The sequence below is a fragment of the Pungitius pungitius genome, chromosome 20 (assembly GCF_949316345.1).
Source record: "Pungitius pungitius chromosome 20, fPunPun2.1, whole genome shotgun sequence".
NCBI lineage: Eukaryota > Metazoa > Chordata > Actinopteri > Perciformes > Gasterosteidae > Pungitius > Pungitius pungitius.
The window spans coordinates 8,961,502-8,988,644 of NC_084919.1; the positions used below are offsets into that span (position 1 = coordinate 8,961,502).

Sequence of the window (27,143 nt, forward strand, 5' to 3'; positions counted from 1 at the left end):
CAAGTGTTGGCGGAGGGGGGGGGGGGGGGTTTGAACACGTTGACACATACAAAGGTCATCAGGATGACTCGTGGTGATCTTTATGTGAGAATGCCCTCCCGCAGCTCATCCAGGCCTTTGCTTAAAAAAAAAAAGAAATTTTAAAAAGGGGAGCAGCCAGTTTGGGTCAGTACATGCTGACATTTACCACAGAAAGCTAGAACGAGGCGACAGGCAAAAAGAACACAGGCATACATGATGTCTGAAAGAGCAGGGAGGGGGGGGGGGTGTCTGTCTTAGGTAATACAGGAATATGAGAGGGCAATGAGAGGAGAGAGGAGGTGTAAAAGAGAGAGGCGCTTAAACTGTTTAGTCCGTTTAGCATCACAGAAACAAACTTTACCGCCACCGATGCAAAATGAACTCATGCATGAGTTTTCCATTAGGAGGTATTATTTATTTATTCTATTACTAACGTAAACCCTTGTCTGCCTGTGTTGGAAATGGAAGGAAAAGCAGCTAAATATTAAAATAATGATGTTACCATGCTCACAGGGACATTGCTAAAAGGCAGATGTTGGGGAAATGTACCTGCTAAAATAAGCTATTTAGATCTATTGATACATTTTCTATAAATAAAGTGATTTATTTGACATTTGAAAAAAATAATGTGGGACTTCTCAGGAAACTTACACCTTAAACCAAAAGACATGTCATGTGATTGGATTTTTTCTCTGTCTTCTAATAAGAAACAAACATCTTCGCTTCCACAAAACATTTCTCCTTTTTTTTTTTTTTTTACTTTCATGTGCCACATTGTAAACAAGAACAAGAACTCCTTAACCTTTCGCCCCCGAGGGTCTGTATCCAATGCCTGATATTTACCACTGCTGTGTTTAAGAGGTGGCAGATTCTCCATTTAGACGACAAGACGCGACACCGATAACAACATGCAGTGTTTTTTTAAGAAAGAACGCATTCCTATACACAACAGCACCTTTTTGCTGTAGCCCTGTCGTTTCTGCCGCGAGCCAACGGAGTAAAGTGCAGGTATGAGGTCCGCGGGGCAGTCGGCGACGTACTCGCAGCAGGTCACAGGGGACTCGTGGATAGTCAGAGGATAGGGGTTCTCGAATATGGGGTAACTGTGGGCGAGAGGGCGCAGACAAATGAGCTTTTAATTGAGTGAGTCTGCCAAGTATCGGTGCATTAATCTCATTCACTGCTGCATGCATATTAAAGAGCACGAGTTATGAAAGTAAGTAATATCACACAGAGGTCTATCCCGTATATAATAAAGATGAGTCCTAATAGGCCAACTTTGATATTTCAGCAGACAATTATGAAGAAAAAAAAAAAAGATGGTGAAGAGTTGTTTGATAGTTCGACTCACCCATTTTGTGCAAGGTCGATCACCACTAAATCCTTTTCTAGAAGGACCACCACAGCGTACGGTTCCTGGAAATCTACACAGAGAAACCACGGGGAGAGTCATTCATCACACCACACCTTCTGCACTGTGGAAATTCCTTGAGCGAGAACTTGCTCGAGATCCGTAAACCACAAGGGGAAATTTTCTTAGACATTCTGTGGCAAATGTTATTATCATATCTGTGCCCTGAAGATGTGATGGCAGGAAAGCTTGAAATTGATTAAACTATTAGATTTATATCAGTGGGGGAAATTGCTCCGGTTAAATATTGTCTGATTTGAGAGTAGAAATTCCCATTCAAAAGTAACCCTGCGGTTTAATCCACGGATAAACTATATATATAAAAACTTATAAGGGTTATAACACTTAAACCAGCACAAATCATTCTGCTGCTAAATAAGCCAACTGCACCCACCTCTGACTCTTGTCATTTAAAATCGTTACAGAAGTAATAGATAGTAATAAAGGGTACATTTGTATCCAGATCTGACAGAATTGTTCTTTTAAATCCATTGTATATAACAGTCACTGGAAGGTAAATTCCTTCCTTCATGGATTTACGCTGATCTAAATGCCTCACACGGAGTAGCAGAGGTTAAATACTTTATTACAGCGAACCTTGATAAAAAATGTATGTGTAGATACTGTATTAGACTGTAGCTAAAGCTCCTCTTTCTTTGGATGTTTTTTTTGGACATTGTGCAATGTGTTTTGTGCATGCAAACTGGTGTTAAGAGAAAAATATGTAGTATAGGTGGCTAACTTTTTGACCAATGTATGTATTCTATTTTTGTTTCTCTTCTAATTCTATTTGCCTTTCTAAAACTCTCTCCAGAAGAAGGCTATGAGGTGTGGCTGAAAGCTCAGAATAAGGATTATTAATCTACCCTCTAACACTGGTCCAAGCTTGCACATTGTCAGACAGACGTGTATTGTGTAACCCAAAGACCTGGTGATGTCCATTACCAAATCAAATCAGGTTGCCAGGGAGCAATCACCTTTATTACGTAACCCCTTCGTCCCGCCTGTAGCTGTATACGTGCCAGAAAACTCTGCCCTGGAGTTTTTGTCCTTGTTTACATACATCCCATAATAGACAGATTGGATGGAAGGCTATTGTGAAAAAGAAAAAATCTATATCTATGTTGCGTGTGTCGGATAATGAAACGGGGATACCATTTTTACCCATGGGAAATTTCTTTTTTATTACAGGAACAAATTAACACAGGGGCAAGCAATTCCACGTAATAAACAGCGGGTGTACGTGCGCGGTTCTAACGCATCGACGCAAGGAGGAACGGATGACAACGTAACGCAAATCCAATGATCACAAAGGTACCGTTGGCGTATGGCGTCTCACAGAGTGTGAGGAAGTCCACTATGGGATAGTCCATCTCCAGCACAGCCGTGCTCTTCCCATGCATTACCGTCAGACATGGACGCCGTCCTACCGTGTCGTAGGACAAACCACCAGACAGGATTATGAAGGGCTCCCTGCAACACAAGTCGCAAACAGTTAACTGGATTTCTGCATGAATGCAGTTCATTCTACAACCTTAGAAGATACCTACAAATGGTCTGCTGATGGTCTTTAACGTTACACATCGTAGAGTGTGGTTGTATCGGTGGTGTTACAACGTGAAACCACAACGTAATATAACCACAAACTTTCAAATTAAAATCTAAAAACTACCATTTAAAACTGCTTTTCACTGTACTAACTGGACATGGTATTTGAGAAATACACCTGATGCATTGTCCCCGGACTGAAAAAGAAAAACTGCAATGAAAGTCAAAAGATCTCAGAATAAATTCTTGGTATCTACTTGTACAATAATCTGCTCACATTGCCTGGGCAACAGCTGTTGACCGGTGTCAGCCTTCGTGTGCCTTTTTGCCATTACTATGTTGTATATTTAAGCATAACAATGCCAGCATGTGTGCGTGTGTAAGCAGGAGGGAGAAACCATACCCGTTTCTAGTGGTTTTGTACTCCACTTTGAGGATGGGTTTACAGGGCTCCGGCTTCTTCCCGTCCTTGGGCTGTTTTCCTAAAATAGAACAAACAGAAGTTACTTTAGTTTATCGCTCCTCACCTCCTCTTGTCTTGTTCCTCCCGTCTTTCTCTCGTTTTGTTTTCGCTCCCTAGAAGCTGTTTTGATCTGCACTTAAATCGCAGCTCTGAAGAGCAGCCGAGAAATAGCAGTACGAATAAAGACAAATACATTGGAAGGGACTTGCATCTAAGGTGTGACCATCGTGGATGACTTGGATGACAGTACATTTGTTTTGTGTTCATGTCAGAATGCACAAGCAGTGCCTTTTTATATCCAAACTACTTTTGAAGCAAAGCAAAGACGAAAAAAGGTTCATACCAAGCAGGTATGTATAATAAAGAGCCGCTTTTAACAACTACACAACTGAATAACAGATTTTTGAAGACAATTAAAAGAGGACTTATAAGGATTACTTCAACCTGTAAAATACATTTACATAATGCCCATCAAATACCAAACTAATTACGTGCACCAGTGGGGGAAAAAACAACTAATTAAAAAGCCTCCGTGGTGAAACAGTTCCCTCCACATAAAAACAGTTTGAAAAAAAGTCATTCCCTTTCATTTAGTCCCTGTCTCTGTTGCTCTTTCTGACTGACTCTCTGTCCATTTGTTGCACTCATAACTCGGTCTGGTTCCTCCAGTCCCTTCATCCGAGTGACTTGTCAGAGTGCTCTGTGGGATGAGTCGCTGTGTGGGGGTACGGAGGAGTATGGATTAAAATGCATCTTCACAAGAGCAGACTTTTAGGCTTTTCTGGGGGAAATAAACAGAGCACCGGCACTAATGTGGGCAAACAGAGGCGGGACATAATTGAACTGGCAATAATCCTCTGGCTGAAATGGGGGAGTTTCATGGTGGGGGAATGTTGATGGAGGTGTAGAGTGATTCATCTGACTCAGAGAGGTGCATGACGGCTCATTTTTAATGGACTCTTAATTAGTTTTAACCACATGGCTCTCCCTGGGGAACGCTTGACGTCCTGAAGTATTTGTACAAAGTCTGAACTTGATTTTTTCTCTTGAGTGTTTGAGCCGTAATTACAAAGTCATTTCTAGTTGTAATCCTAAAAAAGATGCAAACAGATGGAAAATTAACACTAAAAACACCGAAAAAGGATCATTATTGTTTTTAGAAAGAGATGGATATAACAGATACGTTAAAAAAAAACAATATACCACCAGCAAAAAAATACAATTATTAATGTTGGTGAAATTGAAACCCTTTGAGGTGGAAACTAGTTTGAAAAGATGGCGCGTATCCTGTGTGTGTGTTGGTGAGTTTGTGTGTGTGCGTCCTTACCATGTGGGGTGATTGTCTGTATGGGCTTGCCTTGGCCTCGGATGTTCCATATTGTCAGAGTTCCATCCGAGTGACTGCAAATGAACTGCTTGCCCTCGTGATGCCAGGCAACTGAGTGGATCGCCTAGGAAACAACACGCAGGAGGGATGAGAGGAGGGAGGGGAGGAGGGGTGGGGGGGGGCAGGAGGGAGGCAGAGGGTCGGTGGTTCAGCCAGATGAAGCGTCACGGGCCACCATCTACCTTAAGCTGCAAGTGTGTTGGCCACAAGGTACAGAGTTCAACAACCTTGACTCTGGATTAAATACTCTCCAAACAGAGAGGAAGAAGAGAGGTTAAAAAGAGCCGGGGCCCTGACTTGCTGAATGTGGAGTAAAGGCGGAAATGGATTTGGTCATTTCGTCCAGGAGTTTAGTCCGTCTCGCTTATCAAAGAAAAAAAAAAAGGCACAGAAGGTCATAGTGAGTATAATAAAACAGACGTTTAGTCGGCAATGTGATCGTAAAAAGTGAGCAAGGAAGGAAAAAAACAATTGTTGCAAGTAATCATAATTCCAATTTTTGCATTATTTACTTGAAAATCTTTTGTTGGGCCAGAAAAACCTAATAGATCTATATAAAAATGTGGAAAGGCGGTAAAAGTGTGCCCTCTCATCCCCTTCCCTCACCTTAACAGTTTTGATGTGGTTCACAATGATTTATTGACCAACAAGCCTTCATTGTAAACACAAACGCATCATGCCCAAAGCCTCCCAATAAAGGGCAACCAGGATTATTGATCCCCTCTTCATAGCACGTCGTTTAACCCAGTGAATGTGCTGGTCGGTCAATCCTCAATGTGCATTCTTCCCTCTTCAGAATTCAAGCTAAAAGCTCCAGTGCATTTAGCTTTGTCTCGTCTACTGTCCTCAACTGACTTAAAAGTGTACTTGTTAATAACTGGTGGTAACACAGCGTGGGCTCATTAAAGGGCAGGAGTTTTATTACAGAAAGAAAAGCCAAATGATGCAGCGTGGGGGGGGGATCAATGTCCCAGTTTGTCTCACCGTCGATATGCTCAGCTGGATCATATCTTTATTTCCATTGTTTGCTGGTAAAGCACATAATCCATCACAGTCTTGCTTGGGCAGAACCTTGAACTCGGCAAAGTTGAAATCAATAACGTGGATAACTTCCCGAGGTGGGTGTTCCTAGTCTCCATCAGAGAGACTCCGGGTCACCGTGAGCTTGAGGATGCGGAGTCCTATCTCCGTGACATCATTTCTGCAGAGATGCACCACTCACATTGTATCATTACACCGTCCATGACTCACTCCCTCCGACTCCCACAAAGACGCAGGAAATGTAGTCGAATGTTCTTTTCAAAAAAGCATTCTTTAGTTATGGAGTTTCCTGACTCCCTCTTGGTGAGGATCGTTTCATTAGAAATAACTGCAGCCATGATGAGTCACGGCTCGCGTGTGTCTCATCGGTGCGGATGATGGATGGGAGCTCTGGTAGGCACTGGGCTGAGTGACGGGGGGACAGGTGGGATGCAGTTTGTCAATGATTTCCTGCCAGAAGGGATTCACCAGTGTGCGGTGCCCGGAGGCGTAGATGTAGTTACAGCCGCTGTGTCCAACACAGTGTGAACTCATTTCATATTATGCAAAATGTTTAGCTTCCTACAATCTAAAAGGAAAATGTCTTATCCTTTACTGCATACGATTTTGGACTACAACACGTCAGGGTTCACGGCCTATTTATTATATAGATTGGGTTTTAGTCAAGGTGACATACGAATGAGGTCAGTTACCTGTGTGCTTTTTATTTATGTTGACTGCATAGACTGCGAGATAAAGGATTAGAACTGCAGAAATGCTACAACTGAGTCAGAGTCGTAGGAGAAGAATTATGAGCTGCTTTGACAGAATAAATTCCCAACAGAGAGCATTGCTGTGTTCTTAATTAGAAAGTGATTAGGGTAATAGGAACACATGGTACTCATCATATCAAACAATGTCAATTAAAAAGACTTGATGATTTATTACACTAGGTCAGTTTTCACAGACTGGTCCTTGGGGTATGATAGAATTCAGTCAACAATTATTAGTGTCACATACACAAGCTATTGCCTTCCCACACGCACGCACAAACAATTTATTTACGGCAAAGAGGAAAACAAACGCACAAATGGAGATTGGTGAAGGAAAACAGACGTACACATAAACATGCACATCACAGCCTAATTGGAATAGCCTTGAAGTGCCACACACACACATACACACACACACACACACACGCGGTAATTTAGCTCACGCAGGAGAATCTTTAACCAAAATTGATTAATTTCAAAAACATTTCAAAAGGCATTTGGGGGCCACAATGTCAACAGTAACTACCTTATTGTTTTTAAAAAGAATCGAATTAGTACAATTAGGAAAAATAAATTAATCAACAAGTATTTTCTAAAGGGATTCCTCTTCTATTTTAACAAGGAATTAACATTAGCATAATTGACAGTAACATACAGAGGAAGCCCTACAGGGACTCGTCATATAAAGAATGATATTTTCCACCTCATAAACATTGGGCTCAACTTCAGCAAAAATAACTTGGAGCATCTGCTTTCAAATGGAGTCATTTGAGCTGTCCATCAAAAAGTATTTCTCAGGAATGCTGCAATGTTTTGTTCCCGTTTGGAACCAGATTTTAAAAAGTGCTCATTTGTTTACAACAAACTGCAGCTGCGTTCAGTAGTCGACATGTTGGCCGTTGCATTTTCTGATTATGTTAGTCTCACCAGCAAGATAGTCACTGGGCTTCTGGGCAGAGACTGCTAGTTCCAATTCAAGATATGACAGAGAGAAAAAAGAGCTTAAGAGAAAAGAGAGCAAGAACAAAATGGATGGAACCAAGGTGAAAAGAAATGTTTAAAATAATATACAAATAAAAAAAGAAATGTAAAACCATTAAGAAGGGAAATACATTTGACTTTAGACATGTAAAAATAAAGTTAAGGTTGAATGCAAAGGGTTTGTTTTAAAAGACTGGAGTAAAAAAATATAATAACCCATTTGAGTGAGGAAGAGAACTTAAATGTTCAGATGGGGCGGGGTCAGAGTGACGGATGCTCTCTGGCTAACACTCAATGGGAACCCACACTGCTGATCCACAGCTAACAAGAGACACTCTTCTGATGGAGAGAGTGGACGGCGTGCTCACTCAGCTCTACAGTGAGCTTGTAAAAACTAAAGTTTTATGGCCCCTGCTGTTTGTCCGCACTCTGCCTGGAAACTTAAGGGCCAGGTTTGAGCTGCTGACATTCCTGCAGTTTGACAGCATGCATAACTAACAAAAGCTGCCGTTCATTTGAGTCAGAACCATTTCATTATTTCCCCTATGAGCACCCTGCATGCTGACGTTGTGTGAGTGCATGAGCTGTAAAAAAAAAAAGAAATACGGAGCAGACATCACTCATAAAAAAACCCCCTGCATCCATCTATTCTGAAGTATGAGAAGGTAGACGGTATTTCTCTTGTTTAGAAAGCCACACAACGACAAAGACACAATCCTTCTCTAACAGACTTCAGGTTTACTCTGCCGCTGAAAAGGAGAAGAGGAAAAGCCCCCTTTTTAGTCGACAACTTTGATACTTGGCGGCAAGCTTCTAGGGAAATAAGTGTTTGAATGAAAGCCCCTTGCAGGGAAACGAGAGCACAGCAGGAAGAACATAGTTTGCAAAGCATTTAATAGATGTAAAAAATATATTTGCCCGTTAAGTAATATTACCAACTGCTACACAGATTTGCACACAATAATTCCAATTGTACCAACAGCTTATAACTAATGTTGAATATAGGTTAATTGGCTGAAATGGAGCAAATTAAACCCATGTTTCCATAGCAACCACCTTGAGGTTGGGCATTCATTTCAGTCTTCAGTGACTCGGTAATCATTCCAAATCTGAACAACAAAGCCCATCGCACAACTGAATGCGTAGGCTCACGGAAAGCTAACGTCTCTAAATGACCCCTTAGGTGGCGTGTGGCAGTGCGTGTAACTGAGCGAGCTGCACCTTCCGCCTGGAAGCAGAGAGCGCGTGAAGTCCTCAATCCAAAACCAGCGCTCGGGTGAGGTGGGGTCTCCAACCCTGATGGAGACGTGGGTGTACGAAGAGCTGCAAGGTTTGTGTGTCTGTTTCGACCAAAAGTACGGGTGGGCCACGCGTACACACACACACACACACACACACACACACACAGAGGCGAAACAGCGAGGCCACAGAAGGTGGGAGGAAGCTGCGTTCACACAAAATACGGCAATGTGGCGCCTTCCTGCAGAGTTGTGCACAAGGTCAGAAAAAAACCAGGAATCCGACAACAAGATTTTTGTATAATAATAATATATCATCTGCTGCTGCGCTCTCTCTCTCTCTCTCACTCACTCACTCACTCTCTCCCTCTCCTTTCCTCTCTATCTCGTCCAGTGAGCTGGGGCTAACTTTGAATGTTGTGTTCATAAGAGCAAGCAAGAATTGCTGCAATCTAGATTTCTCCTTCCCTGGGATTTTCAATGTATCTGACTCTAAGAAGTTCCAAAGGTGAGGAAAGAATTTTTGTGTGTTTCAGGTGTTTTCTCCTCCTCAGTGTAAAACATTGTGAGCAAAATGAGGTGGTCTGAGGTTGTACCCCCCCCCCCCCCCCTGGTCTCTGGAGAGGTGTCACTGTAGGGGTTTGGAGAGAAGAGATGAGAGCTCCTTTGTGAGAGAATGTAATGCCCTCAGAGCAGCAGGGGGATATTAGCTTATCTGCTAGTGGGGGGAGGGGGGTGGCGAAGAGACAAGGGGGGGGGGAGACAGAGAGAGATCTACGCGGACTGAACATACAATATCCAATCTCGCATTTGTGTCTACGTGGTGACACGTCACAACACCAAAGCCCTGACAAGGAGAGGAGCATCAGCATGCGCCTTACAATAATCTGATCATCAGTCAGTCTGGCTCTGCGTCGAAGAGCCTGAAAAAGCTAGTTAGGATACTAGGAACCCTTGTATTGCTATTGGTTGTAATTATTTCCAAGTGCTTGTTTAGTTTGGCACCAAAATGACACGTTTATAAATGAGAGATCCTGTATTCATTCATGTATGCAAGATCACACAATGGCAAGGAGGATATTCTATAGAACCATCATAAACAACACGGGGTGTCATACAGTTCATCACGTCCATCACAGAAGATAGAAACTACATAAGTGCAGATACGATTTTGTACAAACACTATGGTCTGTGGGCATGGTCTTGGTTTGACACATGCCAGGACAGAGAGATCTGAGCAGCTCTGACACCGAGTCTCCTTTTTCATTGTCATGTCGTCTTTTATTTATAGACACACACTATTGCCTCTGGGGAAGCCAATGAAGCTACATGACTCAGTGCTTTAAAAAGGTGGGTTTTATACAGCTGCAATATGCAAGCGCAAATCACTGTGCAGCCTTGCAACATCACTCCGGAGACCATGCATAAATCATGATGTGCTTAAATCATGCATTTCACACACTGTTGTTCTTGTAAATACAACGGCGTTTTTCTTTAGTTTTAGGACTGCAGCCCTGGCAAAAGAGTTTGGATTTTGTCAACTGATATTCTTATAGATTGACTGAGGTACGCACTATTTAAGATTGATGCCACTCTCTTTTGTGTAATGACAGGAGGCGTCAAGTTAGCAGAGCATAAAGACCACAAACATTATTTGAATCGTCCTTGTAGCTCCATAGCAAAAAAATCCGTTGGTGGCTCCCGTTAGAGTTGGACGTAAACTCTCTTCCGGCAAACCAAAATGTAGCTTTATATTCATTGAACTGCACAAAAGTGTGAGGAATCACTGAAAGGAAATAAGGGAGATTTGCCTACCTCATCGTAAGTGTAGCGATAGTCAGCCTTCTTGGATTTCAGATCCCATAGGACCACGATCCCGGACTCAAATCCAATTATGAGCTGGAGAGGAAGAGCGACAGGGAGTCAGCGAGAGAGGCAGGAGAGATGACAGAGGAGAGATGGAATGAACCACATGATGGGCGGAAAAAGAAGTAATACATTTGATGCTATCGCGCAGCATGAAAGGAAGTCGGATGTAAGCAGACCCGGGGATGGCTCAGGGAGAAACTTTCACAGCACGGGTCACAGGAGACGATGTTGAAGGATTTCATTAGGAACATAACGGTGTGGGTTTTTTTTTTTAAAGGAGTTATTTCTAAAATTTAAAATGGGTGAATAAAACTGTTCAGCTCCACACAACGGAGCTGTTTTAGCATGTGCACTGGGGAGACAAAGCTGTAGTAAAGCCCCGTATTTGTAATTGTGAAAACGCAGCATGTTCTGTGTGCTAAAGGTAATTAAAGTTGTAGTTATATATATATATATATATATATATATATATATAAAAGAGATGGTTTGGTGAGTAATTCTAAGCCAGTCATCTGACTCGTATGGTTAAAAAGCTTTTGAGAAAAAGGGCTTTACCAAATTGACAGCAAATAGAGAGAGTATACAGTATAGAAAGAGCAAACCAAGGCGTTGATATGGTCTACACTGTATATTCTCTCAACAACATCAAATACTGGACCTCGTTGTCGCCTTTCTGTTTGGGGTGTCCGATGCAACACCGTTTATGGATATGCTGTTAGTGACTGCTATCAGAAACACGATATACATAATGAGAGTTTTGACATTTATTTGCGTGTGTGTGTGTGTGTGTGTGTGTGTGTGTGGAGAGACAAGCGTTGTCATTTACCTTTCCCTCGTCGATGGGGTTGTCACTTATATGCACAACTGGTCCAGGGTGAGCCTTGGAGGACCTTATGAGGGAGACACAAAGAGAGACACATATTCCTTTTTCTCTTCACGCTGTGATGCAGAGGTCAGACATTAAAAACAAGGCCGTGGACGTTGTTCTCTCACATAACATAGTGCTGCAGGGGGAGGGTTCGAGGTGGAAAGCAAGTGTCTCTGAAGGGGTCCACCACGAAGGATATATGTACCAATCACTGCAAGGCACTAAAAGCCTGTTCAAAGACTTAAGCCCAGTTAAGGTTGTGATGGATGGCACTGGCAAGTCAGGCGGTCCCCAGAGGATGTGTATGTGCATGCGCCTGTGTGTGTGTGTGTGACTATTTGCATGTTGGCGGAGGCCGCACAAAATGCCCGGCTGCCAACCTCCTCTGCTCCTCCTGTCCGTGCTTTACCCTCCACACGGCCTTACGTCAAATCTCCTCTCTCACTGAGAGGGGGCTGCAGGTTTCACCTAACCTGCCAGGCCTGAAAGGGAGGATGTGGATCTGCACAGCGCCAGAGAAGGTCGCAGCTGTAGGAGACCAACCGAGCCTGAAACATAATCCCTATGCCAGGGAGCCAGTGCAAGGGGCTGACCCAACAGAGGGGGAAAGTAAGAGGAAGTAATACAGACGGTGGTCATGAGTTTTTGAATCAGCTGTAAGTCTCTGAGTGAAGGACAAACACACAATGGTGATAATATTAGGTGGAAAACTGCATTGTACTGGCTTGCAATTCTCCATCTTCCCCCGTCTCCATCCCTTTGTAGCAGAAAGAGGGGTTGTTTCGTTGAATATGTTAATCTAGTCTGCCTGACTCATTGATCCTTTATCTGACTGAGGTTTGTGCCAATTAGAATCTAAGGCCCCGACAATGGCTTTGAAATGTGAGAAGCCTAACTGTGCTGAGTATTGCTGTCCATGGTGCTGAAGTAACAGAGGGATTTGTAATTGAAACTTTGAGTCACGCGCTTCTTCCTGTTCAGTCCTGGATCTATGGATCTATGATACACTTATAGCAAAAAGGATTATTTCTTATCATCATGTTGAGATCAAGGATATTCATTGCTTGATTATTCATCAATTTTTTTTAAAGATAACATTGCTACACTCCTGGTGGTGTAAAAATGATTTGAGTCATTATATGACTTGCGTTCGGATGACCCCATTTAAAAAGGTAAGAAATCACCTATAGGTACAAGCAAAGGACCAGAGAAGACTAGTCATGTTGTGTGTTTGTATGTGTTTGCTTGTGCGTGCGTGTGGATGTGTGTGTGTTAAAAGGTAGCAGTTAGTGGGCAGGCAGGCAGTCAGTCAGTTGTCTCTATATTTAGCCTGTTTGTGCCAGAGCCTTATTACCTAAGCTCTGCTGCAGCTGGAGCTGTTGATTCATCTAATCCCCCGTCACTGCCTGTCTCTCAGCTAACAGGCGTCCATAGCAGAACGCCCATTCACACACACACACGCGCGCACACACACACACGCACACAGCCATTTGCATGTCGGCACAGTTGAGAGACATCTTAACATCCACCCCATTTGTAAAACCCACATCCATAACAAACAATTACCCTCTTGCTGATTACGAAATGCAACTTGCATAAAAGGCGGCTTGTCCCACGCGGTTCGTTTCCTTTTGTTTCAGGATTTCATGCGCAATATTCCCCATCTCCTCTCGTGGGAATCCACAAGCAAATAAGGTTTGTTAAAACCTGATGTTGTACAGTAAATAAATCTGACACGAACAAAATACATGGTCAGGTTTGGAGATGAAGGAGTCACCATGGCAACAGAGGCAGAATGGGCAGAGCACAGACAGGCTCCCAAAACGCATCCATACTCTGCCATAAACACACAACCCCCCCCCCCCCCACACACACACACACACACACACACACAGACACAAACTGTCTGCCTTACTGCACCAACACGGTCCTGTAAGCACACATTTCTGACTGCACACTGCTAATGACTCTGCGTTTTGCATACAGAGTAAAAAAGGTTTTTAGGGGTAAAAAACATTTGGTTTATGAAAGAACCAGTGAGTTTCTGATGTGCATACTTGTTTTACTATGATCATGCAATTGTCTTTATGGCATCATTCAGTTGTGACTATAACATTGTTGTCTTACAACGAGTGATTCAAGGTATTTCATGTAACACACACAATTAACTTAAGTTGCACTAAATGCTTCGTTTGTTACACTTTATAGATCTGCTCTTTGGCACCTCCAGGTAAAAAAAAGGAACTTGCTATGAAGCTTTATTGCACCAAAGCCTTATTAGAGTCTCAAACATTCATCTCAAACACAGTGACGCCTCCATTCCTTCACGGAGAGTCGACTATTTGAGTGTGCACGCACACATACATGTTGAGGATATGTATGTGGGTGTAACGATTACGACGGGGGTGATTATTAGGCAAAAGGGAGTGTCTGCCTTGAATTTTTTTTTTTTTAATTTGAAAAAACGTCTCTTCGGAGCGGCCACAAATGCGCTTACACACAGAAAATAAACAACAATATGTGGATAAAATAATGTGTACTCTGCTAAAAATGACACCTACTGTTACAGTGTCAGACACTGAACATCTGGTGTCACCATAGGTGACACACTGCGAGGCAAAGAAGGCAACAATGTCTCTGCAGCAACACGGCTTGAAGGGTGACATAATCCTTATGTCACCTTGCAAGAGTGGGATTTCATGTGTGCGGGTGTGTGTGTCTGTACCTTAACGCATAGCACAACAGATTAGAGTGCTAGCCCAGCTGTACTGAGTTTGGGTTAAGTTTTTCAGTACATGAAAGAACCAAAGCGGTAGTATTTTGCATTAGATCCCCTCCTGCTGTTGACTGATAAGGCCATTGACGGCTCAGCCGTGACACACACAAGTCTGCTGCCTTTTTAAAAGCTCACTGAAAGACAGCAAGGGCAACAGACACAACCAGTGATGTGTTGCAGTTAAAGGACTTGTATCCTTTGGGAAAATATGCTTGTTCCCTTATCTGTCGGTTAAGTAGGGGATAATGCCCATAGAAGGTGTCCATAATCGGGCATTAATGGATCTGGCCTCCCCTCTGTCCACTAAATCCTGATAATGGACAGCTCTCAGGGCATTATCCCGCTTATACCTTGTATACTTGCCAAAAAATAAATAAAAAATCAAGACCATTCATTAATACTTTCATACAAAATCAAATGTAAATCTTTCACCATCCCAAGGTCTGCAATGAAAAAGTTACTGCCCTTGTGAAGACCTTAGATATGACCCGACCACAGGAAAGAGTTATTGTCTAGAATCTATGCAGCCATGTCATTGTGCTCATATTATACAGTACGGGTAAGTGCAGAGGGGCTACTTTATGTTTTGGTCACCATCATCTTACATTTTTTCCTTTAATGGAGGCGGCGCATTGATTTAGAATCGTTAGCTGACTGTCCCTGAGAAGGAATTAATGAACACGCTGAAAACGCTTTGTCTTTTGTCCTGATTAAGTAAAAAAAGGTAACGAATAATTGAATTCATTAGTGAGAGTTAAAGCCTCACAAACACTATACATCTTGCACATTGCAGGATCGACCGGCTACAGAGGGTGACAGATATAATCAGACTACGAATCCTCCGACAAGTCCATCCGTCCAAGCGAGGTCGGGTCAACAAACACTGGGAGGAGTGAACGTTCGGGGGGACACTGGGGTCCAGGATTGTCCATTGCGAGTCGGGGGCAAATAAAGACACAAAATCTCTTGCGTTCTCATTGCCAATCGAAACCTTTTGGGTTCTCAGAAAGGTTCAGATATTCAACATGCTAGAGTTCTCTCAGGCGTTCTCTCATGCGTTGCAAAAAGAAGCCAATAAGTGCACGTGTTAAAATGTAGAATTATTATTGAAATGTTGTAATACCATTACTAAAGTATATTTTCAGCTATTTTTTATTATGAAATATGATTATACAGAATTATAAAGAAATGGGACACGCTTCTGTTTTGACTTTCAACACAACCTGCCATTGTAACATTAGCTCCTTAATAGGATATGTAAACTTTGGAAGATGATAAATTTCAAATCCAAGACTTGATCACTTTCAAAAGTGCCAACTGCACAATATACTCATCTCTATACTTAAGTGAATAAAATGAGGTGAATCCTCAAGACGATTTGTAATTCCCACCTTTCCAAGTGAATAGGGTTCCTGTATCCTGGGTTCCTGGCACCACTTTGCCTTTAAGTATAGTGGAGGCTGGGATGCTTGCCTAGTAGGACACTGCTGTACCAGACCCACCCAAATGCATAAAAACAGTATGCAGTAAAAGAAATACGTAGAAGGAAGTAATTACAGAGTCTTGAGTGGAGGGAAATAAAAGAGGACACAATAGGCCTCAGGACAACATGTTCACGTGGATTATGTGTCACAGCACGCTGTTAACATTTTACCACTCCTGTCCCACTTCTCTCTGGCCCTCTGTGCTCATCTAGCTGAATCAAATCACACACACACACACACACACACACACGCTGCCAGGTACACATATACACAAATATTCTTGCATTGACCGTGTATACATACAACGGTGCGTCATGTCAACAAACACACATGTGGCCTTATGGCCATGTCCTTAACGCCCAAAGCACTGACTGAACTGAAGTTTCACGCAGTTGTTTATGTCCACAGTATATGTGAGTCACACAAACTGGGTTAGGCCCGAGCCAGGCCAAGCTAAGAGGCAATTGGCACAGCTACTGCCGCCTGTATCCAAATAGTAGGGCCCAAGGGACGATGACCCCGGTACACATCATGCTCAAGACTCATTACAGCAATTCCAACAGATACAGAGGTGCAGTAGGCAGGGCTAAACATTTTCAAAATCCCATTCAATAGCATAACGTGCATTGGAGCCATGACAATAATACAAACGTGGGGCGCGGGGGGGGGGGGGGGGGGGTGTAGTCGGGCGGACGAAGGGGAAACGCTGGCGTCAAAGGAGAACAATGGGAAAGGTACAGAGGATTTTCTACCCCGGACGACCGCAACCTTCCCAACCCCACAGCTGGCAGGCAACAAAAGGGACAAGAGAATGACATCAGAGCGCTCTGATCGGGCTCAAGCCTACCGCACGCCCTCATGCATATGGACACACCTGCAGACTGAGAGCCTCTGGGACTAATCAATGAATCAATTGATGGCACTGTCGCCATCTTCAAGGATGGCGGCCCAAACCAAAAGAAGTAGAAAGCTGCTTTAATCTGAATAAGGGGGGGGGGTTACATTTCAAAAGACATGTTGCATTTGAACAAAGTTGTTGCATGATTCTTTTTTCGGGTCAGTTAAAGAAATGGCGGTAAGTTAGAGATGTCATTTCATGACATTCTTGCAGATATGAATGAAAATGTGTTCAGTATTTGCAATGTGTGATTTATAATAACATAACAATCCAAAAATGGAGACAGTCTGGCAAAGAAAAGTCTTCGTTATCGCATGTCCTTCAGTCAACAACAACTCCTGTATCCACCTCTCTATCTTATTATAAGCATCTACCCTCTTTCTCCTTATTATCCCTCCTTGCCTCCCTCTTCTGCCCTTTTTTTTCTTTAATTGAAAACCTTTCCACCTTTTTAACCTCACTTATCTGCACAACTCCTCTGCTCTGCCCTCTGCTACCTGCATTTATACCTCTGTCACCACTTCACTCGTCTCCTCCATCTCATTCCTCCTACGCATGTCCTTTACCTCAGGCAAAAGCCGTGTCTCATCCACTCCAGTCTCCCTTCAGTCATGCACTCCACCCCCCCTTCCCCACCACCACCACCACTCACTCTCGCCTTTTCCTCCCTGCAGCCCCGTCGACAAGACGAGACGTCTGTGTGTACCATACACTGATCTCGGCAGACACCTGTTCCGCCCCCTCCCTCCTTCCTCCATCTTTTCCCTCTCTCTTCACACACACAAACACAGACACACAGACACACACACACACACATGCGCACACACACACACACACACATGCACAGAAGGGGTTGAGGGGGGAAAGCGTGAAGCAAAACGCTCCAGTGAATAATTTAAGTCTCTACAGCAGGGAACCAAAATGGAGCCTGTCAAACTGACAGATCCATCGGAACAGCAAAGAGACAGCTCGCTCACTACCTGGAGCCCGGCACGGGAGTTGGAAGTGATAGACTGACTAATGATTCTTTCTTATCTCATTATATTTAAGCTAAAGTAACCTTTTGAAAGGTAAAATGCTGACTACAGTGCGTCGCCTGCCTCGCACGAGTGCTGCAAGGTGAGTCAATAGAGCGTTGGATCCCTGTTGCAGTGCAGCTTATGCGAGTTTGATTCCTGCAGAGTTCAAATATTGATCGGCGTATCGGTGATTCACTGTGGATGAGAAGCCCCCCCCCCCCACCCACCCACCTCCACACCACACAAAGGCTAGCAGGAAGAGGACGAAGTAGAGAGCAAACGTGAGGGCATTAAGAGTGGGAGCAGCGTCGCATGGTGACACGTGGGCCGTCTCACTCACAGTTCAATGGCTTTGTTCCACATGATGACGTAGCCTGAGAGCATGAAGGACTCCACGTTGACGACGTGGATGTTCCCTCGTTCTGTGCCGATGTACAACCATTTGCTCTGGAAGGGCAGGTGGCAGAACGTTATTCTGTGAAGAGAAAGGACACGAGAATTAAAAGGGTGCAGCAGAGAATGACGGGGAGGTGAGGAGGGACGGGCGGGACAGGTACGACGGGGGGCGGGGGGGGGGGCCCGGGAAAAATCACTCAGCGGGATGAGGGTGGCAAACCAAAGGGAATTTAGATTTTTTCAATCAGCCACCTTCCATTGAAACCTACGGGGCCACATGAGGGCAGAGAGAGACACCCACTGTATAATTCTCATGGGTTCGTCATCTCCTCTTTTCATCCATCCATCAGACTTAAGTCTAAGGAGAGGTTAGGAACCCTTCCCGCCTCAGCTGCGGCTATCCATTCATCTTCTCATCCCTTTTCCCATAATTTTGCTCTTTCATCCATCCTTCAATTCAACCCCCCCCCCCCCCCCGAATCCGTCTGAGGAATAATAATGGACGACCTTGGTAATCCGCCTTGCTCATATTCTCAAGGTTGCCGCGCTCCTCTTAGTGATTCTTTTTATTCCGCCCTGTGCTTTGAGCTCCACCTGTGAACCTCAGAGGGCTGCAGCTATACGCAACGCCCCCCTGGCTCAGCAGCTGGGACACACCACCCAAGTGTGTGGGGGGGGGGGGGGGGGGGGGGGAGAAATTATGTTGTATCAATCTCTTGTGACGGCCCCTTCTTCCTTATCCATTACTTTCCCAGAGAAAGGACACGCTGGGGTATTTCCTCTTCGTTCATGACAGATGGCTTGGTATTTAGCGATCGAATAACAACGCACAGCAAGCAAAATGTCAGAATCCAATATCTGCCGTCAAGAAGAAGCCTTTCCCCAAGCTGAGATTACTTTTTCCAAACTACATAACATCACGACCATTCGACGCAACAATGTATAGTAAATATTTGTATCAACATTAACATCATAAATGTCCACATATTGAGGACACATTTTAATGGAATGATTATGCAAAACCAATCAAGATTTTGAATTAGTTCTCGGTACAATATCTGCTCCCAATGACATTAACTACATTTTAGTAGCTTTAAGATTTGGGATGCAGGACTCAAACTCTGACTATCTGAGTCATGTGATTCGTACAAGCTGACCTTCCAATATATGTTTCCTCCTGGAACATTTTTGGTGACAGATGCTTTCACTATACAGTATGGATTTATGTTGTTAATAAAATGGCATTATGCGGTATAATAAGACATACACTCAACAGGACAGCAACACATGGATGTGTGTGAACGTGTCCTTGCCCTGACTTTGAGGGCACACGTGATTTAATGTGCAGAAAGCCTCCTTCTCCCTCTCTCTCTCTGCTATGCTCTCTCTGAGTCTCTCCCATTGTTGCTTCAGGGCTTTGTGGAGAGTAGCAGTTCCTACTAAAACACACAAAAACACACACACACACACACCCTCCCCTTCTGCCCCAATGCTCTGCTCCTAAACATGAATATATTCATTTTTTGGGAGGAATTGGGATACTGGACTTAAATCTCATTCAAAATGTGCCCAGAGACTCACAAAACATTCAGAATGACTCAAACACACTAACCTAGATTTACATATGGCATTTACAAACAGTAGAATAGTCGGGCTTAATCAAATATCAAAGTAATATTGCAAGAACTGCACATCATTTAAGAGAAAAATCTGTACGATGCAATCCGTTCACCGAGAAATAATTCATTTACACCCTACCAAACATATTTGGGGAAACATAATTCGTACTTATTGAAATGAGTTGCTCATGAATGTGATGTTTAGGATTTGCGAGAGATGAATTACTGCCGCACCACGCCACAGTCAATCTCATGAGCTACAAATCTCTTTATGACAACTTGTGGACTGTCCGCTAGAATGAATGTCCTTCTCCCTCTGCACAAACAGATGTGCCTCATCCATGCATGTGAGCATGCATGTGAGCATGCATGCTCACATGCATGCTCACATGCATGTGAGCATGCATGTGAGCATGCATGTGTTCCGGGCCGCAAGCACGGTGTGTGCATTTATCACCGTGGCTGTACAGCCTTGTGTTTGCTTTTCAGACTCCGGCATCAACTCCTTGAATTAAATATATGTATACACACACACACCTGTACAGGCGGCCACCTTTGATTCTGCCGAATGCCCACATCAAGCCTGTCTTCTTCAACGCAGCGTGATGTTCATTTTGTTACGGTCCATTTCGAGTAAAACGGACATAAAGCGCAGCGTGTTTTGCGGCAGGCTTAGTGTGACGGGCTGCTATATGGAAGTAAATCTGTGCCATCGGGGGTTGAAATAAAAAGTTGATTGAATTTCTAGCACTGAATATTTATGCATTGAAATTATGTACCTGAATGTTTTTCAACATTAAAACACCGCAAAAAAATTCAACCTAAAAAAAAAAAATGTTGAAATATTCGAAATGGAGGCTACAATATTCAACCGCAAAAAATTCAACCTTGGCACACCAATATGCGGAGGCTACAATATTCAACCCAAATAAATTCAACCTTGGCACAGCAACATCCGGGACACTAAGGTAGAGCAATCGATTCTAGATTCAAGATCAGTAGCGTGCGTCAAGCTGAAGGAGCGAGCACCCAAAACACCTTCGGCTTCGGATTGTATCCATGTCCAATAATAACGGGGCTTTAACTCTTCTTCATGCCATCAGTGTGGCAACGTATGAAGAAATACATAAAAGAACATATAATGTTCACCCTAAACCAAAACGTTTGCTTGCCACTGACGATATACAACTCTATTAAAATATACAAATCAACTGAAATCGATCAAGCTCGGTTGGCCGAGTGGGTAGCACAGCCGCTCTGTGGCACTACGTTATTTTGCGCGACACGGTTCGAATCCCGGTTGTGGCGGACTTTTAATAAATGTTCTTTTATGTATTTCTTCATACGTGGCAGTGACGTAGTGCTCACTTATACAATCGTAATCGCTGCAATGGATATGGGATGCATTTTTGAACATTTTCAGAACAATATGTTTGCAAATGTGTGACGACTCAAGTGACGGAGGCAGACAACACCTGCCTGCCGGGGGGAAACAAACACGCACCCGTAGCCAAACCAGTAGGTTCAAAAACCAGTAGGCACGTAACACCGGGGGAAAACAAACACGCACCCGTAGCCAAACCAGTAGTTCAAAAACCAGTAGGCACGTAACACCGTCACTGAAATATGGGTTCTCGTTTCAGACTTTACGAGCAAATACAGGATCCCTTTGAGATAAATTCTAAAGCCTCGCATTAAGACGTACATCCCTTTATGTAAGACTCTGCGCTACTTGCAGGTCGCTGTGTTGTGCCAGATCCTCAATAAAGTTTACCCATGGTCATGAAGACTCATTTAACGTTACGTGGACTTTGAATGTCGCTTAATACCCAACTGAGATCGGCTTGTGCCGCTGTGAAAAAGGATCCTTCCACCGACGCTACTGCGGTTATTCCTGCATGTCCTGTCGGGTTTATGCGTCTGCGCGCTCCGTTAAAGCCGCTGCCCCCCCCCCCCCCACTACGATACAGCGGTACATCTGCCTCTTCAAGCGCGTTCCTGGTTTTCAAAACTCCGCCAATCACTCCTAACAGCTTGTCCAAGGATCTCAGCATCATTAAATGAATTCAAAACTAGAAGAAGAGGCGTATTGTGAGCGGCTGTACGCTCTCGTTTAACTTCCGCTTAGTTCATGTCCAACACAGTCTGTTAATGTACAAATGTCAGCTGTCTATTACGGAATCTTACAGACACAAACCACACTGATGACATGAAGAAGAGTTAAAGTCCCGTTATTATTGGACATGTTTACAATCCGAAGCCGAAGGTGTTTTGGGTGCTCGCTCCTTCAGCTTGACGCACGCTACTGATCTTGAATCTAGAATCGATTGCTCTACCTTAGTGTCCCGGATGTTGCTGTGCCAAGGTTGAATTTATTTGGGTTGAATATTGTAGCCTCCGCATATTGGTGTGCCAAGGTTGAATTTTTTGCGGTTGAATATTGTAGCCTCCATTTCGAATATTTCAACATTTTTTTTTTTTAGGTTGAATTTTTTTGCGGTGTTTTAATGTTGAAAAACATTCAGGTACATAATTTCAATGCATAAATATTCAGTGCTAGAAATTCAATCAACTTTTTATTTCAACCCCCGATGGCACAGATTTACTTCCATACTGCTACGGCTAACAGAGCCGTCTATGCTGCATCTGTGTGCCAAATCATGTGCATTGATGGCAACAAAAAAAGCACACATCCAAGACTGCAACGGCAAAAAAGACTTCAAAGCGGCGGCGTGCAGAGCCATGTGATCAGGCGTTCTGAGAGACAGAGACAGTAAAGAGAGCGGCAGGAAGCATAATTATACAAATCTCACTCGCAGATTTGTGTGTGTGTGTGTGTGTTTCCACTTCTGTGCGTCACTGTGTTCACACTTGTGGTGCACGCACTGACTTTCCCCGCTTCAAGTGGTCACGACACACAAAGGCAGCTGCCATCTCGCAGGCTCACAGCCAGGCACACTGCCTCGGAGATGACAGACGCCTGTCACATGCAACTCCGAGGTCAACTGCACTGTGGGCGAGACGTACGACAGCATGGTTTAGTGCAAATGAGAGGGGGGGGGGTACTTTAGAAAGTCATCATTTGTACAAATGGAACCTAGCGTTATGCTCCCATTAAAAAGGACTTTTGCAAGTCCGTCCGTCCTCTCAAATGTTTTGATAATACTTGATTTAGTTATGTTATTTTTTCGTAAAACTGCTGCTACAGACCACTGACACTATAATACACACAAACTAATAAGAGAATATTGTGTGAGGGAAACACTCCAGTAAGAAGTACCATTACTGCAGGGCCATTACTTCAGCCAAGCAGTTTTAATAGGATGCAAAAATGTAATGTATTCTAAAATATGTATTAAATAATGTCAGGGGAAGAGGCTAAAAGAAACAAATAAGGCACCACGTTTTAAAATGAAATAGTCATATACTGCACTGTAAATAAATCTGCATCTGTTAATGTTGTTATTTCATCTGGCAAATATTCTTATCAGACCACAAACAAGTTTTAGAGTGATGAAGGTATAGATATTCCTTTGGGCTTGGCTATTCAGACAACCTTAACCACAAAAGTCAAATTAGTGTTGAATAGTCTGTAGAAAATCACCATCACTGTTTAACAAAGAGAACACAAATCACACAGACACGCAGGATCCAGTTGGAAAAAAAAAAAGATTCCCCCGAGTAGCAAACTGAATCAGTCAAATAATGTCCAGGAAATTATTAAAATATTCTGTATTTAAATTGATTGAATTGAGATTTGTCGATGCACCGCTGATTCAATATTTAAAGGTAGTGCCTAAGATTCAGGCTGTTTAGAACCCCAATACAAAGTGACTCAGATCAGCTTCCAGGAAATAAAAAAGAATTGGAAAAACCTGACAAAAGAAGCAACCAACACTGGGGAATAGGCAATCTAGACAATGATGCTGTTCGTGTACCGGTGCACAGGGACCACGGTACACCCCCCTCCCCACACCACCCCCCTCCCCCATCATATCGCCCTGCATGGACGACAGCTTCCACATCTGCAGTGCATCGGTGTGGATGACTCGGCAGGTTTTCTTTTGCGCTCCCTCCATCAGCGACACTCTTCCTTCCCACAGACTGAATCCCTGCTCTCCAGCTGAGGCCCAGTCTGTCTCAGCTGCTCCTCTCCTCCTCCCTTCTCTCCTCTCTCCTAGTGCTCGTGATCCCATGTGAATGGATGCCGACGCCGGAGGGCTTTCTGCAAAACCGCTTTCAACCATCCACTCGAATACTGATCAGGGGAAGAAGGCAGGTAGGAACAAGGAAGGAAGGTGAAGGAGAAAGATCGGCTTCTGGGTATTAGCCCTGAGAGAAAACCCTCCAACTTCAAAAAGAATTTGGGTTATATAGCAAATAAATGTGTATAAAAAGATTAAGAGAAGCAGGCTAGTGACATGGCTTATGAGCAACGCAAAAGAGTCCATTGCCAATACAGAATATATGAATACATGAATTTTCTTGCTAGGATTATGAAAATCAATACTAGTCTTACAGCATATAACTCATTACAGAAATATCAAACAAATTGAAATCCTATGTGCATGTTATCCAGTACAAGCTCAAAAGAAGACAAAAGTGCCGGGAAAATACATTTAAAACAAATGTCATTTAATTTTCTCAAAATTTCCACAAACGAAATCAAAATATATATTTGAATCCCTAAGGTTAATGCTAGAATAGTGTGGGAAAAGTTTAACCACAAGTTGTTAAAAACGAAACCACGGACGCAAGTAAATCAAAAGAGCAAAAAAATCAAAAAGAAGCAAAAGGGTGAAACGTGGGCGAGATTGAGGGGCCGAGTCCTGCAACGCCTCCCTGTCTCATAAACCACTAACGAGGCCGTTCTTTCCTTCTCATGACGCTCCAAGCTGTGGTCCTCTAAAAACCATTGTTGTTATTATGTCGGAAGCTGATGCTATTTCTTTTGACAACTCGCATTACAAAGCAACCGAAATGTGCGCAACTTTCTATTTTTTTTAATTAAATATACCAAGCAGACATGGCCATTAGAGTCCGAGGAGATCTTAAAAAGCAAAACACTTGGCTAGACTGTTTGATAGAAAATTTGATATATGACAGAGTCAAAAGCCTGATGGTGCTATTAACTCTGGAGAGCCGCTCCTTGGGGAAGCAATAATAACAATAATAATAATGATGAAGGACTGCAGGGTTGGGTATCAGTTCACAGAGGGGGGGGGCGAAATGTGTGTACACAACGAGATACCAAACAGCTACACAGCCATCAGGGCCAATTGGGAGAAGAATCACGAATCTCGTGCTAATGTGAAACAGGGGTTTCCTTTGGTGCGTTTTCCTCTTCCGCGGATCTTCATCCATACCTGGTTAGCCAGCCACCGCGCCGTGCCAAAGTACACAGGAATACCCTCGGCAGGCCGCCAGTACGATGCGGGTTAACAGGGGGAAACGGTGCGCGACAAATTCAGAAGTTGTGTTTGCGAGCGCACAAAGCCGCCGTGTTTTGATGCCGTTTTCCGGCCTCATTTTGGAAACAGTTGCAGGCAGCCTTCGTGTCCTGGTGTCAGCTGGTGGGCGTCAGATGATGCAAACACTTGCAACGCAGCTTGCATGTGTTGTGCTTAAGTAGACAAACCCTTTTTTCGAATAGGTTCACCTGAGCCTCGTGTCTTTGGCGCCTGGCAGCAAACCATCAACCGGAGGGAACGGACGCAAACTGGCTGTTCCTGGGAAGTTGAGGAGTCTCCACGTAGTCAGAGGGAGAGAGAGACTGGTAGTCTGTGACATCCTCAGGGGGGGGGGATTGGTCTTCAGGTGCCAAGCAGCAGACTGATGTCTGATCTGAGTCATGAGGCTCCAGCCGTCATCTTGTTATTTTAATGGGATGAGGAAAACTCAATGAGCGGGACGTGGTCCTGCTGGCGTTACCTGCTCCTCTTCTTTCCTTTTCTCATACGATGCCGTTCCTCTCCCTTCCCCGAATTCTAATACGCGCTTCCTCACAAGCCTCTTCTTTCACTTCTGCCGACGGCGTCGCTTGAATCCTCTCCTCCCTTTTCCGAACGCCTCCCGTGAGCTCGCATCTTATCTCTCCAAAGGGACTCCTCTGGAGGACGAAGCGCCGACGCTCCTCCTCCCCCCCGCTGATGCGTCTTCGGGGGTCGTGGCGCTGGACGGCGGTGCTTACCGAATGTCAGAGGCGGTCAAGCGCCTGTGCAAGGAACACAAGGCGCCCCAAAGGACGCCGCCGGCCCGCCTGTCCATCACGTCAGCGCCGTCTCAGATCATTGGCTCTGACGTTTAACCCATTCTCCACTTTTAACTGTGACAGATCACCGGCCAATGATATGATCGGCTCTGATGGCGGAGGGGACAGCGGACGGCTCCTCCCTTGAGGTGAGGTGGTTCTTCACTGCACTTGCAGATGGAAAATTATATTTCTTTTCATGCAACAATTATTTTTATTTGTCGGGCCAAATAACTGTTCTCGGATGGCTTTTTTTTTTTCTTCTCAATTTTTTATTTCTCACAAGGATTTTCACACAATTCTGATGCTCAGATGGGTTTGATTTCACACACCATCTTACAATGTGCGAGCGGCGCTGTGGACATCAATCGCTTGTTTGTGTTCATGTTTGGCGTCTGTCCGTGTGACAAACCGTTCACTCTCAGGTGTCTGGGTGGGTGAGGTTTACACGAGGGCCCCAGTGGTGGCACGAAGCCTCAAAAAGGGCAGACCGAGCCAGTTGAATGAATGATAGAAACCAACAGAGGAAAGAGAGACTCTATGTCACCCCCCCCCCCCCCGCCCCCGGGGGCACCGTTTTAGCGAGAGCAAAGACACATTCTCCAAATGCATCGCCGTCTGTTTCCACCCTAAGCGAGAGAGCCGGCGAGAACCAACGGCTCACGCGGCCGACCCACTGTGAGACGGGGCCCGCGTGGGGCGCCAGAGCGCGAGGGGGCGTAATTGAGGAGGAGAGCGGTAGCAGGACGGACACATGGGGAAGGGAGCAGATGGTCCTTGTCGCCGCCCTTCTTACCTCTCCTTGCTGAACTTGAGGGAGTGGAGGATGGCCGGCCTCTTCTGCCTGAGGTTCCACAGGTGAACGCTGTCGTCAGCCAGAGCACTCACCAGCGCGCCCTGTCACGACAAAAAAAAAAAGGCTCATTTCATTTCGAAAAAGGTATGTCACAGGTGCAATCATTGGAATACGTGTAGGTTTCAACACCATACGGGCTGCTCTCGGTGTGCGTGAGTCACACTGCGTTCCCAGCAAACTGACTTTAAATCAGGCATCTTTCTCCCAAGTAACAGCAGTGATTCACAAGAGTTATTTTAATGTATGTGCGCGTGTAGGAGGCACTA

General features: G+C 44.2%; 1 protein-coding gene across 4 annotated transcripts in view; it reads right to left on the reverse strand.

The window, feature by feature from the left end:
* Positions 1-27,143, reverse strand: part of stxbp5a (syntaxin binding protein 5a (tomosyn)) — a 71,418-nt gene that overhangs the window by 15,242 nt on the left and 29,033 nt on the right. For all 4 annotated transcript variants that reach the window (XM_037450252.2, XM_037450249.2, XM_037450248.2 and 1 more), the window contains exons 4-12: positions 26,818-26,918; positions 18,097-18,231; positions 11,538-11,601; positions 10,658-10,741; positions 4,771-4,894; positions 3,384-3,462; positions 2,751-2,905; positions 1,373-1,445; positions 977-1,124 (exon numbers count right to left, since the gene is read on the reverse strand). In XM_037450252.2, the coding sequence (XP_037306149.2) occupies positions 977-1,124; positions 1,373-1,445; positions 2,751-2,905; positions 3,384-3,462; positions 4,771-4,894; positions 10,658-10,741; positions 11,538-11,601; positions 18,097-18,231; positions 26,818-26,918 (963 nt within the window). The remainder of the gene's footprint in view (positions 1-976; positions 1,125-1,372; positions 1,446-2,750; positions 2,906-3,383; positions 3,463-4,770; positions 4,895-10,657; positions 10,742-11,537; positions 11,602-18,096; positions 18,232-26,817; positions 26,919-27,143) is intronic.